Source organism: Lagopus muta, chromosome Z (genome assembly GCF_023343835.1).
Source record: "Lagopus muta isolate bLagMut1 chromosome Z, bLagMut1 primary, whole genome shotgun sequence".
NCBI lineage: Eukaryota > Metazoa > Chordata > Aves > Galliformes > Phasianidae > Lagopus > Lagopus muta.
The window spans coordinates 73,445,034-73,466,613 of record NC_064472.1 but is presented as its reverse complement, the minus strand read 5'-3'; the positions used below and the strand labels follow the sequence as shown (position 1 = coordinate 73,466,613).

The 21,580-nt window shown below is 41.7% G+C and overlaps 2 protein-coding genes across 3 annotated transcripts in view; one reads left to right on the top strand and one right to left on the bottom strand.

The window, feature by feature from the left end:
• Positions 1 to 6,883: 6,883 nt before the first annotated feature.
• Positions 6,884 to 10,724, bottom strand: ATG12 (autophagy related 12). Its single transcript, XM_048932107.1, has 4 exons — positions 10,418 to 10,724; positions 10,131 to 10,267; positions 9,387 to 9,449; positions 6,884 to 9,039 (listed from the first exon to the last, which is right to left on the bottom strand). The coding sequence occupies exons 1-4, from the start codon at positions 10,596 to 10,598 to the stop codon at positions 8,980 to 8,982; spliced, it is 441 nt and encodes a 146-aa protein (XP_048788064.1). The 5' UTR covers positions 10,599 to 10,724; the 3' UTR covers positions 6,884 to 8,979.
• AP3S1 (adaptor related protein complex 3 subunit sigma 1) overlaps positions 10,674 to 21,580 on the top strand; it is a 30,727-nt gene continuing 19,820 nt past the window's right edge. The window contains exons 1-3 of one of the 2 annotated variants that reach the window (XM_048932105.1): positions 10,674 to 10,850; positions 13,157 to 13,248; positions 15,328 to 15,439. In XM_048932105.1, the coding sequence (XP_048788062.1) occupies positions 10,782 to 10,850; positions 13,157 to 13,248; positions 15,328 to 15,439 (273 nt within the window). In that variant the 5' untranslated portion in view covers positions 10,674 to 10,781. The remainder of the gene's footprint in view (positions 10,851 to 13,156; positions 13,249 to 15,327; positions 15,440 to 21,580) is intronic. The other variant, XM_048932104.1, reaches the window with a different exon arrangement.

The window sequence follows — 21,580 nt, the reverse complement described above, 5'->3', positions numbered from 1 at the left end:
CTGAAATGTATGCAGATAGCAGAGTGCCTGCAGTGGACAAATACACTTTGGGCTGGAGCAAGAGCAAGCAAGGGAAGAAGCATAAAGGTCTGAGGATTTTTTTCCTGTGTTTCACATGTCGTCCTTGTGAAGAACAGAGGGTTTGCACTAACAGTGAATCATTCTTGCACTTGTTATGACGTGACTTCACTGAGAGGCACAGAGGAAAACAGTAAACTATTCCTGCTGATGGTTAGAACTCTGCCGTTGACGACGGGAGGTTAGGCTATAATCACAGAAACACTGCTTCATAGACAAATGCCTAACCACTCAGCTCTTACCAAGGACAGGTGCAGGCACTGTGAGCAGTCTTTGGACGTGACATCGAACACCAAGTGAGACACCAGTTCATGATCCAACTAGTTATTGGCAGCCCACCTCTTCTGGCTGCACAGCTCAAGCGCTGACCTCAGTTTCTTTGCTTCTGCTGAGCAGTAAGAGAAAGTTAGGACCTACAGCTGTAGTGCATGTTGAAGGCATTGCAGGCTTTGGTGCTGTTTGTGTCTCAGTGGCAGCAGCTCTCTAAGAAGGGTTAAGAGAACAGAACTTGTGGTCACAAGTCGGTAGTAGAGAAAAGGTTAATAATCTTCCCCAGGGGTACTTGCCTCACTTGCTCCAATGTATCGCATTTACAGACCCAAAGATTTACAGTATGGTTGCTACCTTTTTCTTTAAGTGATGTAAGGACTGTGCCCCGCATCTGAAACCTCAGGTGACTCAGCCTACGACACCGGTACCTTTTATTCCTCATGAACTCTTGGATAGATGCAATTTGTACAGAACACACCTTTTGGGTTAGAACTAAGAGGAAACAAATAAGCTAATATTCATTGCAAATGTCAAATTGGCATTTGGAAATATATAAGAGTATGCCATCTAAAACAGCATTTCCCAAACTCTGATCCGGAAGACAAAGCAAAATGATGAGATACATCCAGATGGGCTGGGCCGTACTGGGGCTGTGGAACAGCACTGAACGTATAACCTGGGGAGACTGATCCTGCAGTGTGCAGCAGGCTTGCTATATGAGAATCTGCAGCTTGCAAAACGATTCACTAAAGGAGTTTGAGAATAAATCATATTATACATCATGCAGTGAAATCAATCAGACTACAAAACACAGTGATCAGGGAGTGAAATGAGTGCAGTATACACCGAGTCTTGCCATATGCTGAACACATGGGTTGCTGCTAAGCAGTGTGTGTGCTGCTGGATGAGGGAAAACGTGTGGGAGAGCTGCACGGCATAAACCATACAGGCTCCTAAAGTAAGTAGTTTGATCCAATTTCAGTGTGTGGTTGGTGTGCCGCATGAAAGGTGTCTATGTTAGAAACAAAATATAAAAGACTGGCACCCATACCCTCTCTGTGTGAGAACCAAATGAAAGTACACTTCTGTTTCTTTAGATTTGCAGTACTTAGCTGAGAAAGCCAAATAAAGTCCTTCCTAGACTTCTCTGCACTGATGGTATTTACTGTGTGGTTTTGTTTGGATCTATTCTCTTCTGTGAGGTTTCCTGTTTCAGAGCTGGAGAGCTCTTAATGCATTTTAATTCCTGAGAGCTGCCAAGGTTCTGTTACCAAGTTCTGTTACCAAGCTGGGTTTGAGGGAAAGACATTTTTCTGCTCTAACTTCATATGGGGACTTTTGCAGCTGGAACAACTAACTGTAACCTCTTTGATTTTTTATTTTACTATTTTTTTTTAATGCTAAAGCTCTCTGTGCTGTGATATTTTAACACTATTTTCACATAGTCTGGTATGTATACATAAATAATATGCAAATAAAACAGTTCCGTGAAAAGATGTAGAGCAAGGACCTGGACTCCTGCACTTTTCCCTAACTGTTACCATTTAACATCCATGCCTTGTAAGAAAAAGCATGATTAAATTTAGACAAGCAATTGTTACTTCCCTCACCACCTGCAATCTGATCGCAAAAAGAAGTCGCAGCATCTGGCTGTCAGTCTGCATTTAGAGCCGGTATGTATGTGATAATTACAAGGAAGGAAAGCTGCAGAGCCATTTCTAAATATATGTGAGGTTTCTTCTCAAGTTCAAAGAGGGACAGTGTTTTTTTCCCCCATATTTATCCACTTTTTTTTTTTTTTTTTTTCTCTCGATGTGGATACAGGGAAGCCAATCTCACCTGTGTGAACTGTGGGACTGTGTATCCACCAGTAAATATGCCAAGGACTGCCCTCTGGTAGAGGTAAGCCAGCAAAGAGCAGTTTGCAGCCGCTTATTAACCTCTTAGACTCCAGAACAGGCTGGCAACATGCTAACTACCTACCAGAAAAGGCACCTTGATAACTGACAAATTGCGGGCATGCCAGAATCTGTGCCTGCAACTCTTCCACCAATTGACTGTACTGAAAATGGTGCTTCAGTGCCCCAAAAGTTTTCTGGCACCACTGACTCCAGTAACACAGATGTGGTGTGACTGGCTTAATGCTGAGCTTCTAACCTACTCATTTTGGTGCTTTTTTAGTCAATAATGTAATTAATTCAATTTTCCTTTATGATTATTGTAGGATGAAAAACAAATCTGTAATGAATTCTTGTCTCTCTGGTTAGCAAAGCATCAAGTCAGAGTTTTATCATGAGTAAAGATTAGTGAGGAGCACCTGGCACCTCATGGGTTTATAGCTGTTGAAGCAGGTGCAAACCAGGAACAAAAATAATAACTAAGATATTGCAGTACTTAATCTTGGGAGCGTATTAAGTACAGTACTAGCAAAGCTGAAGCGTGATCTCAGAAAATAAGAGCAATCACATTCAACTTGCTTTGTTACAGATTTTCATTCTCTTGATAATCCAATAAAAAACAAAGCCAAAAATGTTTTTAAATGTACAGTGCTCTTTATAAAAGCTAGCATCAAGTAATAATCATCCTGCAAAACACAGAGCCAGTAGCATTTTCCCATTTCTCTGTCTCATCTACACATAGGAAGGTGTTGTAACATGACAATGCCTTGCATGACCTTTGTGCAGTATCACTGAGGAGTAATGGGGACCTCAAGATGCTCAAGTATGGAATAGGATTAAAGCATACGTAACTAAATTGGAGTTGGATCTGCAAAATAAGCATGAACTGCAACAGTGCACCAACAGTGAACCAACAGAAGCTGCTTTAAAGCTGAATGGGGGGTTGCAGAATTGATATGTGATTTTTTTTCCTCCATTTTAGTATAAATCAGTACACTCAAGATTATATTGGTGGGAAAGGTGGCAGTTAATACATGCACCTCTTTGTTAACCAGCAGTTCTTCAGGAATTAAAAGGAGAGATGGCATTTGCACAATATGCTCACAGTAATGTAATCATATATATGATCATTTTACTGCTAATGCAGCTCAGTTTCAAATAGCTCCTTTATGTTTTCAAGATTTTTAAGATTAGTTCAAGCTCCAGATTATAACTTCATAATTAAGACCAGTCTCTAAACCATCATCTGAATAATAAATCATACACAATGCCTCCCAGTTCAGAGGGTTTGAACTTGATAACTGTTGCTTTGGAAACAGGATAACAATTTTGCATAGCACTGTTGCCTCAGAAGACCATGAAGAACACAATATTTCATGAATCCACTGTAACAGTTTTCCTTTCCAAGAAATATCTTTACTTCCCAAGATTTAAAAATAATTTACCCATTTTTTTTTCCAATTTGCCTGCTCGGTTCATTCAATTACATAAAATCAAATAAAGTGACTACATTGCAAATGATGTCACATAAGCATCTTTGGGTGGAACACAATATTCTTCTATGTGAATTGACACTTTGTAGGCTTTTTTTTTTTTTTTTCTCTCCTTTTGTCCTCTTAAAAGCTTGTCCAAAATGTCAATCCTTACTTTGATGCATTGTTCCCTCCTACTGTAACAATTAATGTTACTTTGGCACAGTCAGCAGGGAGGTGATCATCCCTGTCAGCTTCAGGCTTGCAAGGCCCCATCTGGAGGACAGCATCCAGGCCTGGGGCCACCAGCACAGGAAGGATGTGGAGCTGTTGTAGGGAATCCAGAGGAGGCCACTAAGATGATCAGAGGGCTGGAGCACCTCTCCTGTGAAGAAAGGCTGAGGGAGTTGGTCATGTCCATCCGGAAGAAGAAAAAGCCCTGGGGACACCTCATTTTGGCCTTCCAGTTCTTAGAAGGAACTTATAAATCAGGAGAGAGATCACCTTTTTGCATGGTCTGATAATGACAGAACAAGGGGAAATGCTTTTAAACTAAAAAAAGGTGAGATTTATGTACGTGGAAAGTAATGAAAAGCTCAAAGTAATGGCTCTTATTTTCATTGAAACTACAACTGATACAAAGAGCAAAACAACACCATTTGATAGAGCAAATACTCAGCTACAAAACACCATTTTTCCATACAGTCACAATCATTTTTGCCAGTGATGAGTAGGAGCCTGCATGCTGCTGTCTCGCTCCAATTTATAGGAGGGAGAGGAGGTTCTTTTATTATCTCTATACCCAGTGTGAGATTAAGAAACAACGGTTCAAATGTTGGTCCAACCAGTTTATTACAAATCTTAATTAGAGAAATGGGGAAGGGGAGGACGGACACTATTACGAATTAGGGTAATGGGGAAGGAGGGCGATAGAAAAGATAGAAAAGAAGAAGCAAGGAGTCTTTATAGGAAGCAAGAGGGAGATGGTCACCACCATGGATCCAGCGTGGTTCGTGGTTCAGTCTTTGATCTTCAGTAGTGGGGGGTTGTTGGGCATTGTTCTGTTGATGACAACTAGAACGACGACAACCATGGTGATGATGGCCCCTTTTCGATGCTTTCAAAGTGGTCGAGGCAGCTGTCTTTGGAGTGACAGCTCAAATCCAAAGTGGTTGAGTCAGCTCTCCTTGGAGTGGCAGCTTCTGGCTCCGGGATCTCAGCAGGAAATTCCTTTGTTCCTATCTTCCTGGCCTTGCCAGCAGATAAGAGGGAGCAGGGACGTGCCAACTTGTATCTTGCCTTCACAGGATACAGTGACGTTCTCCCCCAGTCTCCCAAAGCAAGCTGGAGTTATTTGGTCACAGGCTAGGTCTTCTGCCAGTAAACAGTCCTGAGCACTATCTTCCGAAGGCAAACAGCTAAAATTGTCCACACAGTGATGTTGATTGCCATACAACAACACCCATCACTCATCTTCTAGACAAGTCAGTCTGCAAGTGTAGAGTCTTGCATGTGGGGAGGAATAATTCCATGCACCAGTACAGGTTGGGGGATGAGCTGCTGGAGGGGAGCTCTGCAGAGAGGGACCTGGGTGTCCTGGTGGATGACAGGTTGGCCATGAGCCAGCAGTGTGCCCTTGTGGCCAAGAGGGCCAAGGGCATCCTGGGGTGCATTGCAAAGAGCGTGGCCAGCAGGTTGAGGGAGGTGATCCTCCCCCTCTGCTCTGCCCTGCTGAGGCCTCATCTGGAGCACTGCGTCCAGTTCTGGGCTCCCCAGTACAAAACAGACAGTGATCTCTTGGAAAGAGTCCAGCGGAGGGCCACCAAGATGGTGAAGGGCCTGGAGCATCTCTGCTATGGGGAAAGGCTGAGTGAACTGGGTCTGTTCAGCCTGGAGAAAAGAAGGCTGAGAGGGGACCTGATCCAGGTCTATAAATATCTAAGGTGTGGGGGCAGAATGGCGAGGCCGGACTCTTTCCAGTGGTGAGTGGAGACAGGACAAGGGGAAACGGCTGGAAACTGCAGCATAGGAAGTTCTGCACCAATGTGCGAAGGAACTTCTGTACAGTGAGGTGACGGAGCACTGGAACAGGCTGCCCAGGGAGGTGGTGGAGTCTCCTTCTCTGGAGATGTTCAAGACCTGCCTGGATGCCGACCTGTGCGACCTGCTGTAGGGAACCTGCTTTGGCAGGGGGTTGGACTCGATGATCTCTGGAGGTCCCTTCCAACCCCTACAATTCTGTCATTCTGTGATTATCACAAGAAATACCTCAGGAAGCAAGCTTTGAGCCAAAAAAACAAAACAAAACAAAACAAAAAAAAAACAACCAAAGAAGGATTCTCACAGCTGCTCTTGTAAAAATCTGCATGGCCGTCCAGCACGTGGCTTTTTGCTCACATTGCTGTCACCACTGCTAAAACTCATCCACTGCCTCACTGTGCTCACATCCTCTGTTTGCCCATAAACATTCAGCAAGCATCAGTGAATGTCAGTGGGCACTATCTCTCCCACACGGAGGAATAATGACGTACCTTGGCTTCAATCGCACTTTCAGGTCAGACACCATTCTGTTGGACCGCCCCTCTGCTGCCATCTGTCGCACAGCTATGAAGTGCACAGGAACACTGGGGGAAGGCTCAACCAACCTCTGCTGCCATAACACAAGCATCCTGCTTGTGACGTTGCGGCTCACATAATGAAATGGGAGGCTTTTTTTTCAGATGGGAACTTATACATAGGGATATACAGCAGCAAGGCAGTTGGAAAAAAAACGGAACACTCTAGGAAGTACCGTAGAATTAGTTACTAGAAGGTAGCGTACAGTTGAGAGAATATTCATGCTTTTCTAATCAAATACATATCAGGAACAATTTGGTACACCCAGGCCCACTGCAGACAGGGAGAGTCCCCTGTGATGTGCATTTTCATGGCTTTCTCCACACATCTTGAACAATCCTTGGTTTCTGATTCAATATGTATCCGTGCATACATATGTGCTTCTGCTGAACACACTCCAAATCCACAGCAAGGGGTTGTTTTAGGGTAGCATCACCCCTCATAACTTACTGCAACCCTATGACCAACAGAATTCTGCAAATAATGTACTATTTTAACTATTTCACTTGTTAGAAATATGGAAGTTCAATAAACTTGACACCAGAAAAATCTTTTTATGAGGGTTTTACTTTAATGGACTACTGCCACTAAAGGGGCAGGGCTAGTATGCACAAATAAACCAGGGGATAAAATTTACCTTGGATTCAACATGAAGAATAGACGACTTCTCTCATTAGCTGTAAAGATATGACAAACTATAGTCTGCCTTCACCTAAAGACCCTAGTGGGGTTTTATTTTCTTTTTTTAAAAACAAACCTAAAAACAACGCAAATTCTTGCATCATTCCTGAAAAGCATATTTGCACCACATCAACTGTTCCATTGGTTAAGATCAAATGAGGTGAAAGGCACCAACAGAACAAACAGACTATCAGCTTATCTTGGGCAAACACACTGCCACACAGGAGAGCAAACTGTGTACATTTACAGCGTGTGCAAAGTGGACATATTATGAAAAAGACAGGGAAAAAATCCAGCAGAAAATATTATGCAAGAATCTTTGTCCTTGTGTACCCTCTAGTGGCTATGCAAGGTTACTCTGTCTTACAGTAACCAGCAGGCAGTTTCTTCACCAGCAGGGAGGGAATTAGCACCTGCTGCTACATTAGCCCTGTTACATCAACAAAGATCCAGAAGATCAAGGTTCTGAACAGTGAAAGTTACAAATCATTTGAAGCGTTTAAGTTTGCAAACAATTCTGCCTTGTTAACTGAATGCAACACTGTTACCTAAATTTTCTACCAAAAAAAAGTGATCATTCTCATAACATGTACAACACATTCAGGGATTACACCCCAAGCGTTTGGCTGCATAGAAATTGCAGCAGGTCAGTAGATGAACTGAGCATTGGTTCTTCAGAAGTTCTAGAAAGACAGATACAATTTGATACGTTGATTACACCACTTACAGGAGACACAGAAATCGCATGAGACAGCAACAAATGATTGGGGCTATTCCACAAGCATGCTTTTAACTGGAAGAAACTGTTGTGATTGAACTGAAGAAGTGGATTGTATCAGGGACCAAGACTGCCATCTGGTGTAACACCATGCAAGCAGTCAACTAACATTTACTTTAATACAGCTTAAACAAGCATAAGTGATGGTACTACAGACAAATCTAAAATGAACAAGCAGAAACAAAATTATCCTCTCATCTCCACTGTCAAAAAACAAACAACAAAAATAGTAAAGCCCACACAAACCACCACACCACCCCTAACCCTCCAATAAATAAAAGCTTAGCACTCCAGTCAAAGTACCAAGTCCACACAAGGATTTAAAAAAAAAATAAAATCCTCATTACAATACATAGTACTAGGATATAAACCAAATTATGTTTTGCTGCCTGAACACGCTACCAGTGAAGCAGAAAAACAAGAATGCCATAAGGGGCACAGACTGAGTAGACTAAGCACCTCATATCATGCAAACTGCTTTTGCTAGTAGTTAAATAGTGGCAAAAGAGACCAGCAATCACTCAACTGTTCAGCCTCCTACGTAGTAATACACAGCTTCACAGGAGGAAGTATTTCTATGGCATTTCAATATGCAGTGTTGTTTAAATAAGATACATACACTGCCAATGTGAAGACAGCACAGGTTGAGTATCTGCATATCAATTTTCAGAAAAAAAAATCTTGAAATTAAATTTGTGATAACACATGCTCGAGATGAAGACTTCAAAAAGTAGAGAATACATACAACAGATGCACATGTCCAGAGCAAGCTGAATCCCAGGAGGTGTGCAACTCACATTGCTTTTAATAAAAAGGAACTCCTTTGTTCCATACAGCATATACAGAGACAGTACTGCCCAGTCCTCAAGACAATCATGAAGAAGCTTCCCTTCATTTGCAGTAACTGGGAGCTCAGCAGCAGAACAGCTGGCTCTATTCTACAGATAGCACATGCGGTGTTTTTTTGTTTTGTTTTGTTTTTCCCCTGGACCCAAAATGAACATTAGTGAAAAGCTATGCAATTGGACAGCCTCAGTAGCTCTTCCTTCACCCTATTCAACTGCATCACTTTTTCTAAGTGTAAAGTCAAGCAGAAATCCCCAAATTCTTTCTTCTCTGTGCTGGGTTCCAGAAAGTCAGTCCATTCATTTTGAAAATCACACCTAAGCAACTCTATTCTTGTGATTCATCCCCATGCCTGGGTTTTGCAATAATGTAGTACAAGCTTGCCATCACTTCCAAAACACTGCAAGAAAAAGAAAACAAAAGCTATAAGATTATTCATGGACCAGCATATGCACAAAGCAAGAAGAAACCATCTAGGTAAATGTGTCGTGGAGTAGAGACATTCATAACAAAGCTCTCCATCATAACCGGAGGCATGATGTACTGTATGGGAAGGACTGCTTTTCCAAGGATTGTATGAAGTAATGTCTCTTTAATTCTAATACAGACATAAGAATGTCAACTCTGTTACACTAAAGTCGAGATATTACCAGCATCACTAGGAGCAATAACATATTTCAAGTGGCAGAAGTATATTAATAACTCTGTTCAGCATGTTTGGAAAAGATATTTTAAAACAAAAATCACCTCATAGAGGGTCCCAACTTCCTGGTCTGGAGATGGAGCAAAGGATTGGTTTACATATATAAACTGCAAGAAAAGAAAACAAGTGAAGAAACGTTCCTCCTAATTTCTAACCCAAATCTCCCCTTTTTGATTAGAACAGTTCCCCCTTCCATCACTCTCAAGCTGTGTAACAAGCGTAATTTTAGTTCTGTATTTCAAATAAAAGCTTAAATGGAAAAGCATAAAGATACTGGAAGTACTGCTAATTGTGAAGTCAGCACAATCCTGTTCCTGAGTCTGCCGCAACCTTTCTCAGGACACTTGGATTCCAAAGGGAGGAAGGAATGGCAATGCACAGCAGTGCAATGCTGCCCAGCTGCAGACATCCCTGCACAAGCCATCTGGAAAAAGTAATCAGTAGCATTAAACTGCTTGCAAAAGAAACTCTGAAGGGAGCAGCCATCAATATTCACAAAATCAACCCAAAGACTTCAGTTTTTCCCAAGTGTTCCTCCTGTACCCCACGCTTCTAAGCTACACTTGAGCACACAAACCTCTCCCTGGAACACACACAGCTGCGATCTGACAGCACAAGGCTAGAAGTTGAGATGGTGCAGAGGGCACCTGGTCCATCCAAGCAAGCACCGCTCCCGGGTGCTGCTCCTGCCCAGAGCACACAGTGGGGAGCACACTGAGGGACATTACTGCTGCCTCACACCAGGCCTGGTGCTACAGGCTCAGCCCTGCAGGGCAAAGGCTCCGTACCAGCTGCTCAGATGCCATCAGCTTCAGGAATTTCTTGATGAAGTCACACAGGCCCTGGATGGTCCGGGTGCGCTCCACAGCCCACTTCTTGGTCTTCATAATGGGGGTGTCACCCACGGCCTTCAGCAGGACGTCAACTGGGAACGGAACAGCGTTAATGGCGGCTGAGCCAGGCAGTCAGGGGCCGCCGCCTCTCGCTCTCGCCGCTGATTGGCCCTCGCTCCCGCCCGTCACCAAGCCGTCCCGCCCCTCGCCCGCCCTCCTCTCCCGGCCCGCCGCCCCATTACTTTTTTTCTTGGAGTCACTGGCGGGCTCCTCGTTGCTCGGCGAACCGGCAGGGGAGGCGGCCGGCTCTCCGACGCCCAAAGCCGCTCCGCTCTCCGGGGTTCTTTCCGGGGCCTCTTCCCCGGCCCCGCTTCGCCCCTCGCTCTGCGGCGAGGCGAGCGCCCGCTCCTCCGCTTCCGCCATACCTCCTCCCTCCCATAGGCGGAAGCGACGTGAGGCGCGGAGTGGCCCCGCCGCCACGCGGCGTTTTGTCCCTCGCGGGACGCCGCCTTCCCAGTCACGTGCCGGGGGCGGGGCGCATCACGTGCCGCTGGGGCCGTTCCGTCGCTCAGGGCTGCGGCTCGCCAGAGCGCCGCTGGCCCCACCATGATCAAAGCCATCCTCATCTTCAACAACCACGGCAAGCCGCGGCTCTCCAAGTTCTACCAGCGCTACGTATGGGCGGGGCGGCACCGGGGGCAGGGGCAGGGGGAGGGAGGGAGTCGCGTCTTGAGGCGTTCGCTGTGCGGGGAGGGCTCGTTCCCGGTTCCCGGTTCGCCGGCTGCGAGCGCACAGCCGCGCTGATCGCTCTAGGGCCGCTGCCCATTGCGGGCGTTCCTTGAGTAACGGCGGCTTTCGGGCCATTCTGTCCCGTTTTGTTGTCCTTCGCTCTGCATGTAGCCCTGTGGTGGTCCTGAGGGTGGAACAACGCCTCGCTCGGAGGCAAACTGCGCTCCCACATCTGTAGGGATCCGCAGCCCCAGAGCCTGCGGCTCCTTCTGGCTTTTTACATGGGAGAAGTCGCGGTGAGGCAGCTCTGAGAACGCAGCGTAAGGGCTGGGTCTGAGAGGAAGCTGCGGCCACAGGGAAGCTGAGGAATATGCATAGCAATGTTTGACCGAATTCAGGGACGGGAGCTTTTAAAATGATGCTTTAATCCTGTACAGCTGTTCTTAGTGAACAGGCTGATCCGTGCTTGGATTGACCTTGGGCGTTAAAATCAAAGAAAACATTGCATGCTCCCCAGAGTTGTGTACACAAATAGTTCTTTTTCAGCAGCGCCCCTATTTGTATCTGTGGCCAGTTAGTTGCAATTTTGGCCATTACAAAACCTTTATTTACTCTTATTGGAAGGAATGGTTCTTGCTTTGCACACCTCAGGGTTAAAATGATGGCTATGGCTCTTCAGTTTATACTGCTAGGCTTGTAATTCAAGGCCCGTAACTGATACAGCTCATTACAATGGGTGTCTGAATTTAATCTGTCTCCTCAGAGAGTCAGTACTCAGAAATTCTGTTGCATGTCTGTAAACCATTTTCATCTCTCTCAACTATCTTGGGTTACCAAGCTGCCATCTCTGATTTAACATTCCTAATTTTGAAGTTCAAATGTTGATAAGCGTTAACCTTGTGTGCATATTTGTGTATTTCTGGGTAACCTTGCAGAACTTCAGGGACTTACTGAAGAAGTCTCACTCCCTACCCCAACCAATCAGTGTAGATGTAATAGTTAAAGTGTATTAATGAAATACCCTGGCAAATTATACAACTCCATCACTGTGAGCAGCAAGTAAATTCCATTCTTGTTTTCCGTTGAAATCTAAATATCTTTTTGTGTCTCTTAATACTGCTGTGAATTTGCAGATTCCTAAGTTGGAGAAGGAGGAGCAGGAGGAAAAGAGTGCATGACAAGAGAATAACAGATTTCTTGTGTGAATTTCACTTCCCCTCAGCTTCTTTCATAATTAGAACAAGTTCTCGATACATAAAGTAATGTAATACAACTGTGTAAACAGATAACTTTGTAGTTTTGAAAATGAAAATCAGAAGTGAAACGTAAGAAATTATGTCATTACTCCTCTCCAGAATTAGTTGCCTGTTGTTTGCAACTTTGTCTTGATTATCCTTTTGCATGTAGTTGTACATTTCATAATGTATACTTGGGGGCATTTCAAAGTTCAAAATAGGTTTCTGAACAACTTTGAGAATAAGGGTAGTAAACAGAAGTTAATTTCGATGGCTGTCTTTCTTTCTTAAGGAAAGAAGACCCATCCTCTCTTTCCATAGAGGTAAGATAGAAAGCATAGAGAAGGAAACTGAGTACTACAGTGGAAGATGCTGGCACACTTCTGGGAAATGAATCTGCACAAACAGATGTGCAGCAAAAGCTAATGTGGAGGACTGATGGACAGTTGCAGTGGGGATTCAAGAAGGGTCCAGTGAACTCAAACTTAGAAGTGATGATCAGTAAAAAAAAAAAGAGAGGTGGCAGCCTAAGATTTTGTTCACAAACCCATTCGCAGTATATTTCTGAAAGACTTCTATTAATGGGATTGGTTTTTTTAGCACCACCCCGGTGCTTTTTTGCCAAATAATGTGTGAAGGTTTTTCAGAAGATGTTTGTATCTGTTCAGCTTACAGTGGAGATAGGAAGATTCCTGAATACTTTAGAGTACCTCCTTTTTATTGAATAAACTAATTTGAAATGTTGGTATCTGGAGAATTTTCTTAAAAACAGGCACATTTTTTCACAATAATTTCTTTCACAATAATATATTCTTCTGCAGCTTAAATGTCCTTTTTTACCGTAGATGTTGAAATGACAAAAAAACAGTGTACAGCTTGTTACTTGGCACATTTAAGGTATCAGGAGTGGATAGGTACAGGATACTCGTATGCTTTATGTTCTGCTTATGTGCTGTGGGTTCTGTGATTGTTGGTTAATCCATTTTGCTTGATAGCAAAATGCATTTTCTTTTATAGAGTGAAGATACACAGCAACAAATTATCAGAGAAACCTTCCACTTGGTATCCAAACGTGATGAAAATGTCTGTAATTTTCTAGAAGGAGGCTTGTAAGTATCAGGTTTAAAATAAATGTTCTACACTTGCAAATATTTCTGTTGATAGTAGCATACTTGTTCTTACAATTATGATGTAAATGCCATGTGGCTTGAGATATTTGGCACACTAGTAATAGGATTAGATTGATACCAGGTATATTTTTTACTAGTTGGAATGTACATATGTATTTATTTGTGTGTATATATATATGTATATATATGTATCAAAATTGCTTAGGAAAAAAAGCATATTTTTTTCTAGAGGAACACACACAGTGCTGTATCTAGTCTTACAAGTGGTTCAAACACAAGATGTGGAAGAAGAACGCAGATGATATCTAACCAGTTTCCCTGTAATTCACCTAAAGATTTCTGATTTTGTTTGAAGACCTTGGCCAAATCTACTGAGAAAGTGAAAATATTTCAAAGCTGATGCTTAGGCTTGTGCTCCTAGAATCTGAATGCACAGCTCTAGTTGTAGGATTCCCCAGCTTGCCAGTTAGGGCTCAGGCTTGCTGTATAAACTAGGAAGAAAATGTTTTTGAAATGTGTTACTGAAGCTTTAATCAGGAATTTTTATTACTGTACTGTGGAGAAGGGTTGAGGAAAGCCATACTTGTATCTGCTGTCTTTAGAAGACATGTACAGAATATTCTTTCTTGGATCATGTTGGTTTTTTTTTTGGTTTTTTTTTTCTTAAAAAAAACACGTGGTCTTACTTTAACTGAGCAGGAAGAATTCTTAGTGGAAAAGTGTTTTGAAATGCTAGTCATCAAGACTGAATAGTTAAATTGCCACCTGCTAAGAAAAGGGGTCATAGTTGAGAGACAAGCTCATGATTTCCAGTATAAAGATAGAGACTGTATTAGTCTAAGTGTTCTAATGATGGAAAATTGCTAATTGCTGAAAACTAGCATGTTAATGCTACTTTATGCAGAGTCACAGTTAAATACTTGGTTGTACTCTGCCAGCTGTGGTTTCTTTGTCCTAGCCTGGATGATCCCTGATGATTTTAATAAAATGCTTTTTTTTCATCTGCTCAACTTTTCATGCATTTGATTCTTGGAGATGATTCTAAGCTAGAAATGTGCTGACTTGAAAGCTGTGAGATAAAGAAGCTGCTTGGAGCTTTTTAAAAAAGCTGGGCAACACAAAAATCATAGGCAAAGGATTATTTTTTTTTTAATGACAGGGATCACTTTGTAGTTTGTGTTCTGGCCAAAGGCCTCATTTTGCTTGCTGAAATTGAAAGAGCTTACTTAGTTTTGACCTGGTATAAAATTAAGGGAGTATTTTGAGATGCATAGCCGTGTAGGTCCAGGCTACAAAGTACTTCAATTTTATTTTAGCATACTTTCTGTTGCATAGAGTGGATGTTGATGAGCTGAAGAATGTCTGTTAATGATGAATGTATCTTCTTCAGGAAGACTATAGCAGAAGAGTGGAAGGAAGTAAGATGTTTAGACATCTTTTCTTTGTGTCTAGTAACTTGATGGTTAGTGAGCTGCAGAAGGAATAATGTTCTTGTGGACTTTAACGTTGCTTCACAAACTATTGACTGTAGTTCTGTCTTATTTTTCATGACATCAGACATCATATACTACATTGATGACTATGTGGTCCATAAACACAGTTTAGGGTTTTTCTGTAGTCCAAATGCCAGCCTGCAGTATAGATTTCTTCTAATGCTGCTGCTCTCTTGAGAAAGGTGGGGAATGATTCTTCAGCATGTGTTCTCTTAAGCTATAAAGCACATTTATGTCTGTACAGTGCCTGCTAGTGTGTAATGGAAGTTTGTTTTTGGATGAACCTGCCCAGTCAGTTTGAATTTATTATAATATGGTGGTGTGTGTATCAATGTAATTAATATCCATATGGGTAACAATAATGATGTTTATGTGGAAAATGTAACTTGGGTTGTCTTGTTGCTTTGTTTTCTTCCATTGTCATTATATTACAGAATGGGTGTTTGATTTTTGAAAAGCTGCAGCCAGTTATTAACAGTAGGCACCCTTTTAACAGACATGACTGGGGTTTTGCTCAGCATGTCCTTAGAGGCTAACTGAGTTTTGTGTTTTCTTTCCCATTTAGATTAATAGGTGGATCTGATAACAAACTGATTTACCGACACTATGCCACCTTGTATTTTGTGTTTTGCGTGGATTCTTCAGAAAGCGAGCTTGGCATTTTAGACCTGATACAAGTAAGTTTGTTTACTTTTTTTTTAAAGTAATTGGATTTCTAAGTCCTTTGGAACTTCAGTGTTTAACCTTGTCTTTCTGTTACAATATTTGTAATGAAGGAGACTTTCATACTCTGAATATACTCAGTGCAGAGTATTATTTTTGAACATCTGTAATTCTCTGGACTTTCTTTAAATAAGTGATTTCCCAGGTTCGTGATGCAGTAAAGGGAATAGTTCATTTGGAAGCTACTGAGCAGTCTTCAGTTACTTTTTTGCTGCAGCTTTGCAAGGCCTTGTTTTGTCTGCAAGTCGAGATGATACAGTTCAATCATATGCCAGGACAATTTTAGAGGATGAGAACTTTGATACATAATGCTGCTCATACATTTATGTGCATGTCTGTGTATTCACTACAGATATGTAACAAATTTAAAACAGCCAGAACCTGTTACAGTGCAACTTTTCAAAAGAACCATCGTGGTTTAGGAGTTTTCATTCAGATATGCCTTAAAAGTTGTTGTAGTGATTTTTCAACTTAGAATTTGTTAATAAGTAATTTCACTAATTATCCTTACTATTATCTGTGGTGTGAACCAAAGAATTGTTTCTCACCCCGAAGTAGCATATGTCATCACATAAAATTGGGTGTTGGGTATGTGATTTGTTTTAGTGTAGTCTTTTAAAACTTGATTTGGTACTGATAAATTTATTCATGTACTTGAACAATGTATACTTGTGTTTACAGCTGCACCGTATAGATGTGTATAGGATATTATAACCTTTAAAAGCTCACGTGTCTAGAAGATTGTTTTATTACTTGATTGAAATCTGTGATATCCTGAGATGCGGGCGTGTATGTGTCATTTATTGTACTGTGAGCCTTAGAGGCCCCTTGGTTCCCTGCAAACCTCTGTTGGAGCTGAATATTTTTTTGTAGTCATCTACAAGTGTTCAGAACACCTCTTTGATGTGAAGTTCTCTTCTGGACTGTAAATCCATATAACCTTTCCAAGAGGGCTTGTAGTGAGCAAGAAAAGAAACTGGTTTTCTAGATTCTTATATAATCTTTACTCACAGAAACATTCTGAATTACGTGAGTTACTGAGTGTCCAAAGTGGCCTTATGCACTTATAGCTGCTTGTCTGCTGATTGCTTTGTGTGACTTCTAAAATATTTATGAACTGACGAAAGAAGCATGTTAATGTTTTATGTGACTTAGGAAGGTTTTTTCTGATAGAGAGCTTATTTATGAGTATCTTTTGTTGAATCAGACAGTAAGGACAGGAAAGGCTAAGTCATTCAGTCTGACATGCTGTGTTTTGCATGTGTTTATGCAGATTTGTTTGTGTTTATGCAGATTCAACTAGCATTTCATTTGTTATAGTATAATAAAAGTGATGGATCAGTAGCTTTCAATAATTTCCGGTTTAATACTGTAACCTAATTTTACTTTAAGGTGCTGAAGCAAGTTTCTGCAGCTTTGTACTACATATATATATAGTACCCTCAAACTCTCTGAATTAAATAGTGCCTAACCTTTAAACTGCGTTACTTCTTATGCCACAAGTTCTTGGATGGAATTCCATAACTTGATATATACATTTCACATTTTTTCCATAAAGATCCAGTGCTGAATTACAAACCAGTGTAACTACTTGAATCAAGCAAAAATAATATAAATAGTACTTCTGTTTATAGCAGTACTTGATTTTTTTTTAACGCTATGATTTTCTTTTTAAATACAGTCTCACCACAGTATCTGCAGCTGTTCAGTGCTCCTATTTCTCTAGATCATTATAATTCAGCCATCTGATTGTAGTAGAAAGTATACACAGATTGATTTAACATTTTTAATTTCCATTCTGGCTCACAATCTGTTTAATCCTCTTAGCAATAGCAATCAGAGTTAAACAGATCTTTATCTGGAAAAGCACCTTCAAAAAATGTATGTGTGGTGCAGACTGGCAGCAGTATATACACATACACCTGCAGCTACTCAAATAAATTAGCACTGTTTTTGTGTTCAGAAGCGCTGAAGCATTTTCATGTGCCTTTGTTTACTACAGTTCAGAGACAGTACAGATAACGGTAAGCCAGCTTAAACAACCTCAGCTACACTGGCCTTTCTTTAGACGTGCTCCAGTCCTGTAATCATCCTTGTGGCCCTTCTCTGGACCTGCCCCAACAGCTGTATGTCTTTCATTTTCTTGGAGTCCCAGGCTGGGATGCATTACTCCTGACTGGGCGTCACAAGGGCAGAGCAGAAGAGAACAGTTACCACCCTTACTCTTCCAACCACCCCTGTTTTGATGCAGCCCAGATCCAGGCGCAAGCACACGCAGCTGGCTCATGTTCAGCTTTTCATCCAGCAGAATCTTCAAGTTCTTTGCAGGGCTGCTTTCAATGAATTCTTCTCCCAGTCTGTAAATATATTGCCCTGACCTAACTGCAGCACTTTACACTTGGTGTTCTTAAATCTCATTTTAGGTTCATGTGGGGCCAGTTTTCAAACTTTGGTTGGCACCCCTTATTCTCTTGTGTGAACTACACCACTCAGCTTGATATCATCAGCAAACTTGAGAAAGGTGCACTCGATTCCGCTGTCTGTGTCATTGATAAAAGTGTTAAGGAGCACTGGTTGGCAGACTTTGCCTGCTCACCATTACTTTTCAGATACGATAGTGGCTTGGCAGCAGTATCAGCCAGTGCCTTCAGGACCCTGTAATTCATTTCATAAGGTGCCCTGAGACTTGTTCTTTGTTTACATTTGGAAGTTTTTTGCTCCCCCAGCCCTTGTGTAAAGGTTGAGGGACATTAGAGACACGGGAAGCCTGAATGCCAGTGAAGACTAAGGCAGAGAACTTGCCGAGAACCTTGGCCTTCTACATGTCTGTTGAAGCCAGTTCTCGCTTCTCATTTACAAGGGGGTACATTATCCCTGGCCTTTCTGTTTTGGCCAGTGTATCTGGAATGCCATCTTACTATTTTTTACGTCCCTTGCTAAGGCCAGTTCCATCTGTGCCTTGGTTTTCCTGAGCCCATCTCTACAGACAGAATCCCTGTGTTTTTCCCAGGCCACATATCTCTGCTTCCATTGCCTGTATGTTCCCTTCTTTTCCCTCAGTTTGGCCAGCAGGACCTTGTTGAACCATTCCAGTTTCCTGCCTCCTCTGCTTGATTTCTTATGCTGAGGGTGCAGTGCTCTTGTGGTCTCACAAAAGTCCTCAGAGTTTTACAAGCTCTGATCTGCTACTTTGTCCCTAAACCCAGCTTCCCAGAGGATCCCATCCAATTTCCATAAAGAGCCCAAAGTTCAGGGTACTAACTGCTTTTTTCCCAGACTGTGTTTCTCAAGATTGTGAACTTGACCAGGATATGGTTGCTGCAGCCCAGACTGCCTACCTGTTTAATGAGCATCTCTGCATCAGTGAGCACCAAGTACTTCACCTCCTTTTGGTGTAATACCCTTGTCAGGAAGTTATCCTCAAAAGATAACTTTGAGTCCTTTTAAAGGACTCCAGGAGTCACTTGGAATGTTTAAAGTTTTATGTTGCTTTCTGAGCAGACATCTGAGTGGTTGAAATCCTCTGTCAAGGTGAGAGCCTCTGAGCCCAGTAAGTCATGTAGCTGAAGCGAGAAGGCCTTATTCATTGGCTCCTCTTGATCAGGCAGCCTGTAGCAGACCCCAGTCTAGACCCCCAGTAGCCCACCAGACATCCTGTCTCAGTCTTACCTAATGTAACCCACAAGCTCTCAACCTGATCACGGTTGTTTTTTAGAGGTAACTCTTTACAGTCTGTTTATCCCTTAATAGAGGCCAACTCCACAACCCTTCCTGCACGTCTCATCTCAAAAGCATTTAGGCCCCGATTGTGGTGTCCAGTTCTGTGATTTGTCCTGCCATTTTTGCTATGATAGCAGCTAGGTTGTAGTTTTCTAATTGTGTCTTGGTTTCTGTCTCCTGCTGTTTTCCATTGATGTGCATATTGCTGTAGAGGCACTTCATCTGGGCTATTGGCTGCATTATTTTCAACTCTCAAATTTTTTTGGGACAAAACTGAGGTTTTCCTGTGACAGTGTTCCCTTGCTCTTCTCCATCACTCCCATTCCCCCATCAAATATAGTTAGAGCTCTATTAATTAGTCTAGACAGATTGCTGCCCAAAACACTGTTGTCTCTCCTAGTCATTTGCATCCCATTCCACACCAGCATGCCTGATCTTATGGAGAAGCATCGAAGATGATAGCACAGAGTGTGATACCATCTGTGCATCCAGTCATTCATATGATCCATTTTCCTCCTACCTTGGTCTCGGTTTCCAGCTGGGAAGATGGAGGAGAACACTACCTGTACTCCCTTCAATATTCTCCAAATGAGACTTTGTTACAGATTGTACCCCGTTACATTCCCAAGGTACCCAGTCTCAGCAAATAGCTAAATCTGTGTGGTCTTCTGTCTCCTGATGGGAGATGCTTTTATGTTAGTAAAGGGAGAGACATATAGCTGAGAAGCTTATTATGGTAACAAAATCCAACAAAAACCCAAAAAGCATAACATCAACCAGCCAAAACAAGAATGCAACTAATACTCAGTTAACACTGGTAGTCTGTTTGAGGGTTGAGTAAAAAGGAGAGGGTAGGAGCTAAGAATGAAGAGAGCATGTTGCTTGAGGGTTTTACAAGAATAGCATACTGATAATACAGAAAGTATACTGGTAGATATTCTTGAAAACTAGCTTTTTTTTCACTAACCAGCATTCTCTGTAGCAGCTATGGATAGCTGTAATTTGCATTTATTAAAGGAAAGATAGGACATCAGTGTATGTTTGGGAAAATAGAGTGTCTCCAGGTGCTTGAAGTGACACGTGAATGATGACTTACTACAGATCATCCTCAAAGAAGAAAAGGATGTACAGAGAACTGGCTTTATTGTAGGACTGTTATGTTCTAAGCCAATTGGAGTTTCAGGAAGCTTTTGAGCAGGGTAATGCACTTTGTGAGGAAATTACTGTAAAATCCACAGAATTAACTGTATGTTATAGTAAGTATTTAGAAATAAGTGGGATCTTCTTGATATGGATTATGCTTATTGATTTTTTTGCATTTTTGCACCTACAGTTTTTTGTTGATATTTTATATTATCTGGCATCAAATGTATGTAATTAATTGGATATTATACTTTTTCTGCCAGCTTACTTATATTCCAAGTATTAATCTATGTGTTATTTCTTATTTGCCTGATTGAGAAATGAGGTTGATGTGGTAAAAGCAATCTTTGTTTTGATATATTAACAGGCACAGGGACCTCATTGATTCTGTGGTTCTCCATATAAAAATTCTATTTGTTATTTCAAAAATAACTCAAGGGGGAGCTAGCCAGTCATTGTGAATCTACTGGTACACACTCAATGACCTGCTCTGCGTTTGACATTCATTTCTGTTTCTTTTCCATTTATTTTCCAATAATGTCACAAAGTGCATTTGAACTGGTTTTTTTTTTTCTTTCCCTGGAACAATTGGTGTGTTTTCTCTTCTGATTATTTTGATCTGCAGGCCTGCAGTATATGAGATAATTGCCGAATTATTTCTGGCAATGCTTGGTATTGTGTGCAATTCATTTAATTCTCAACTAAAATTGTAATGAAAGTGAACTGGCTCTTATGTTATGTGCATCAGTTATGTAAAGGTATCTGAAAAGGGATTGAGAGACGTTAGTGTAAAAAAAACCTAACTTCCCTTGTAGATCAAAGCTATTAAGTACTAATAATTCATAGTAGATTCATACCTTATTGGTGCTGGCATTATGCCGAACGAACTTTCCAGGGTTTCTTCTTCCTTAGCTGGTGGAAACAATCTGTGGTTCATATCCAGTGGAAGCTGATTTTCCTTTTGTCAAAAATTATTTAGTGTGTTAATGCATTGCAGGCAGAGATTTGTGAGTTCCTTCACTGCACTGTCACTGTGCAGTGGGTGAATGTGTAAAAGCAATCGTTGTAGCTATGGATCAAGTGTTTCTCATGGGGGAAGCCCAAGTAAGCAAAATAAAACCTCAGGATTGCTGACGTGGGCATACATATTGCTGTTAAATACACATATCTGTGGGCCTTTAGAGAGTTTTTTCATGTGTAATATTGCTTTTAAGGCAGTAGATGAATGTCAA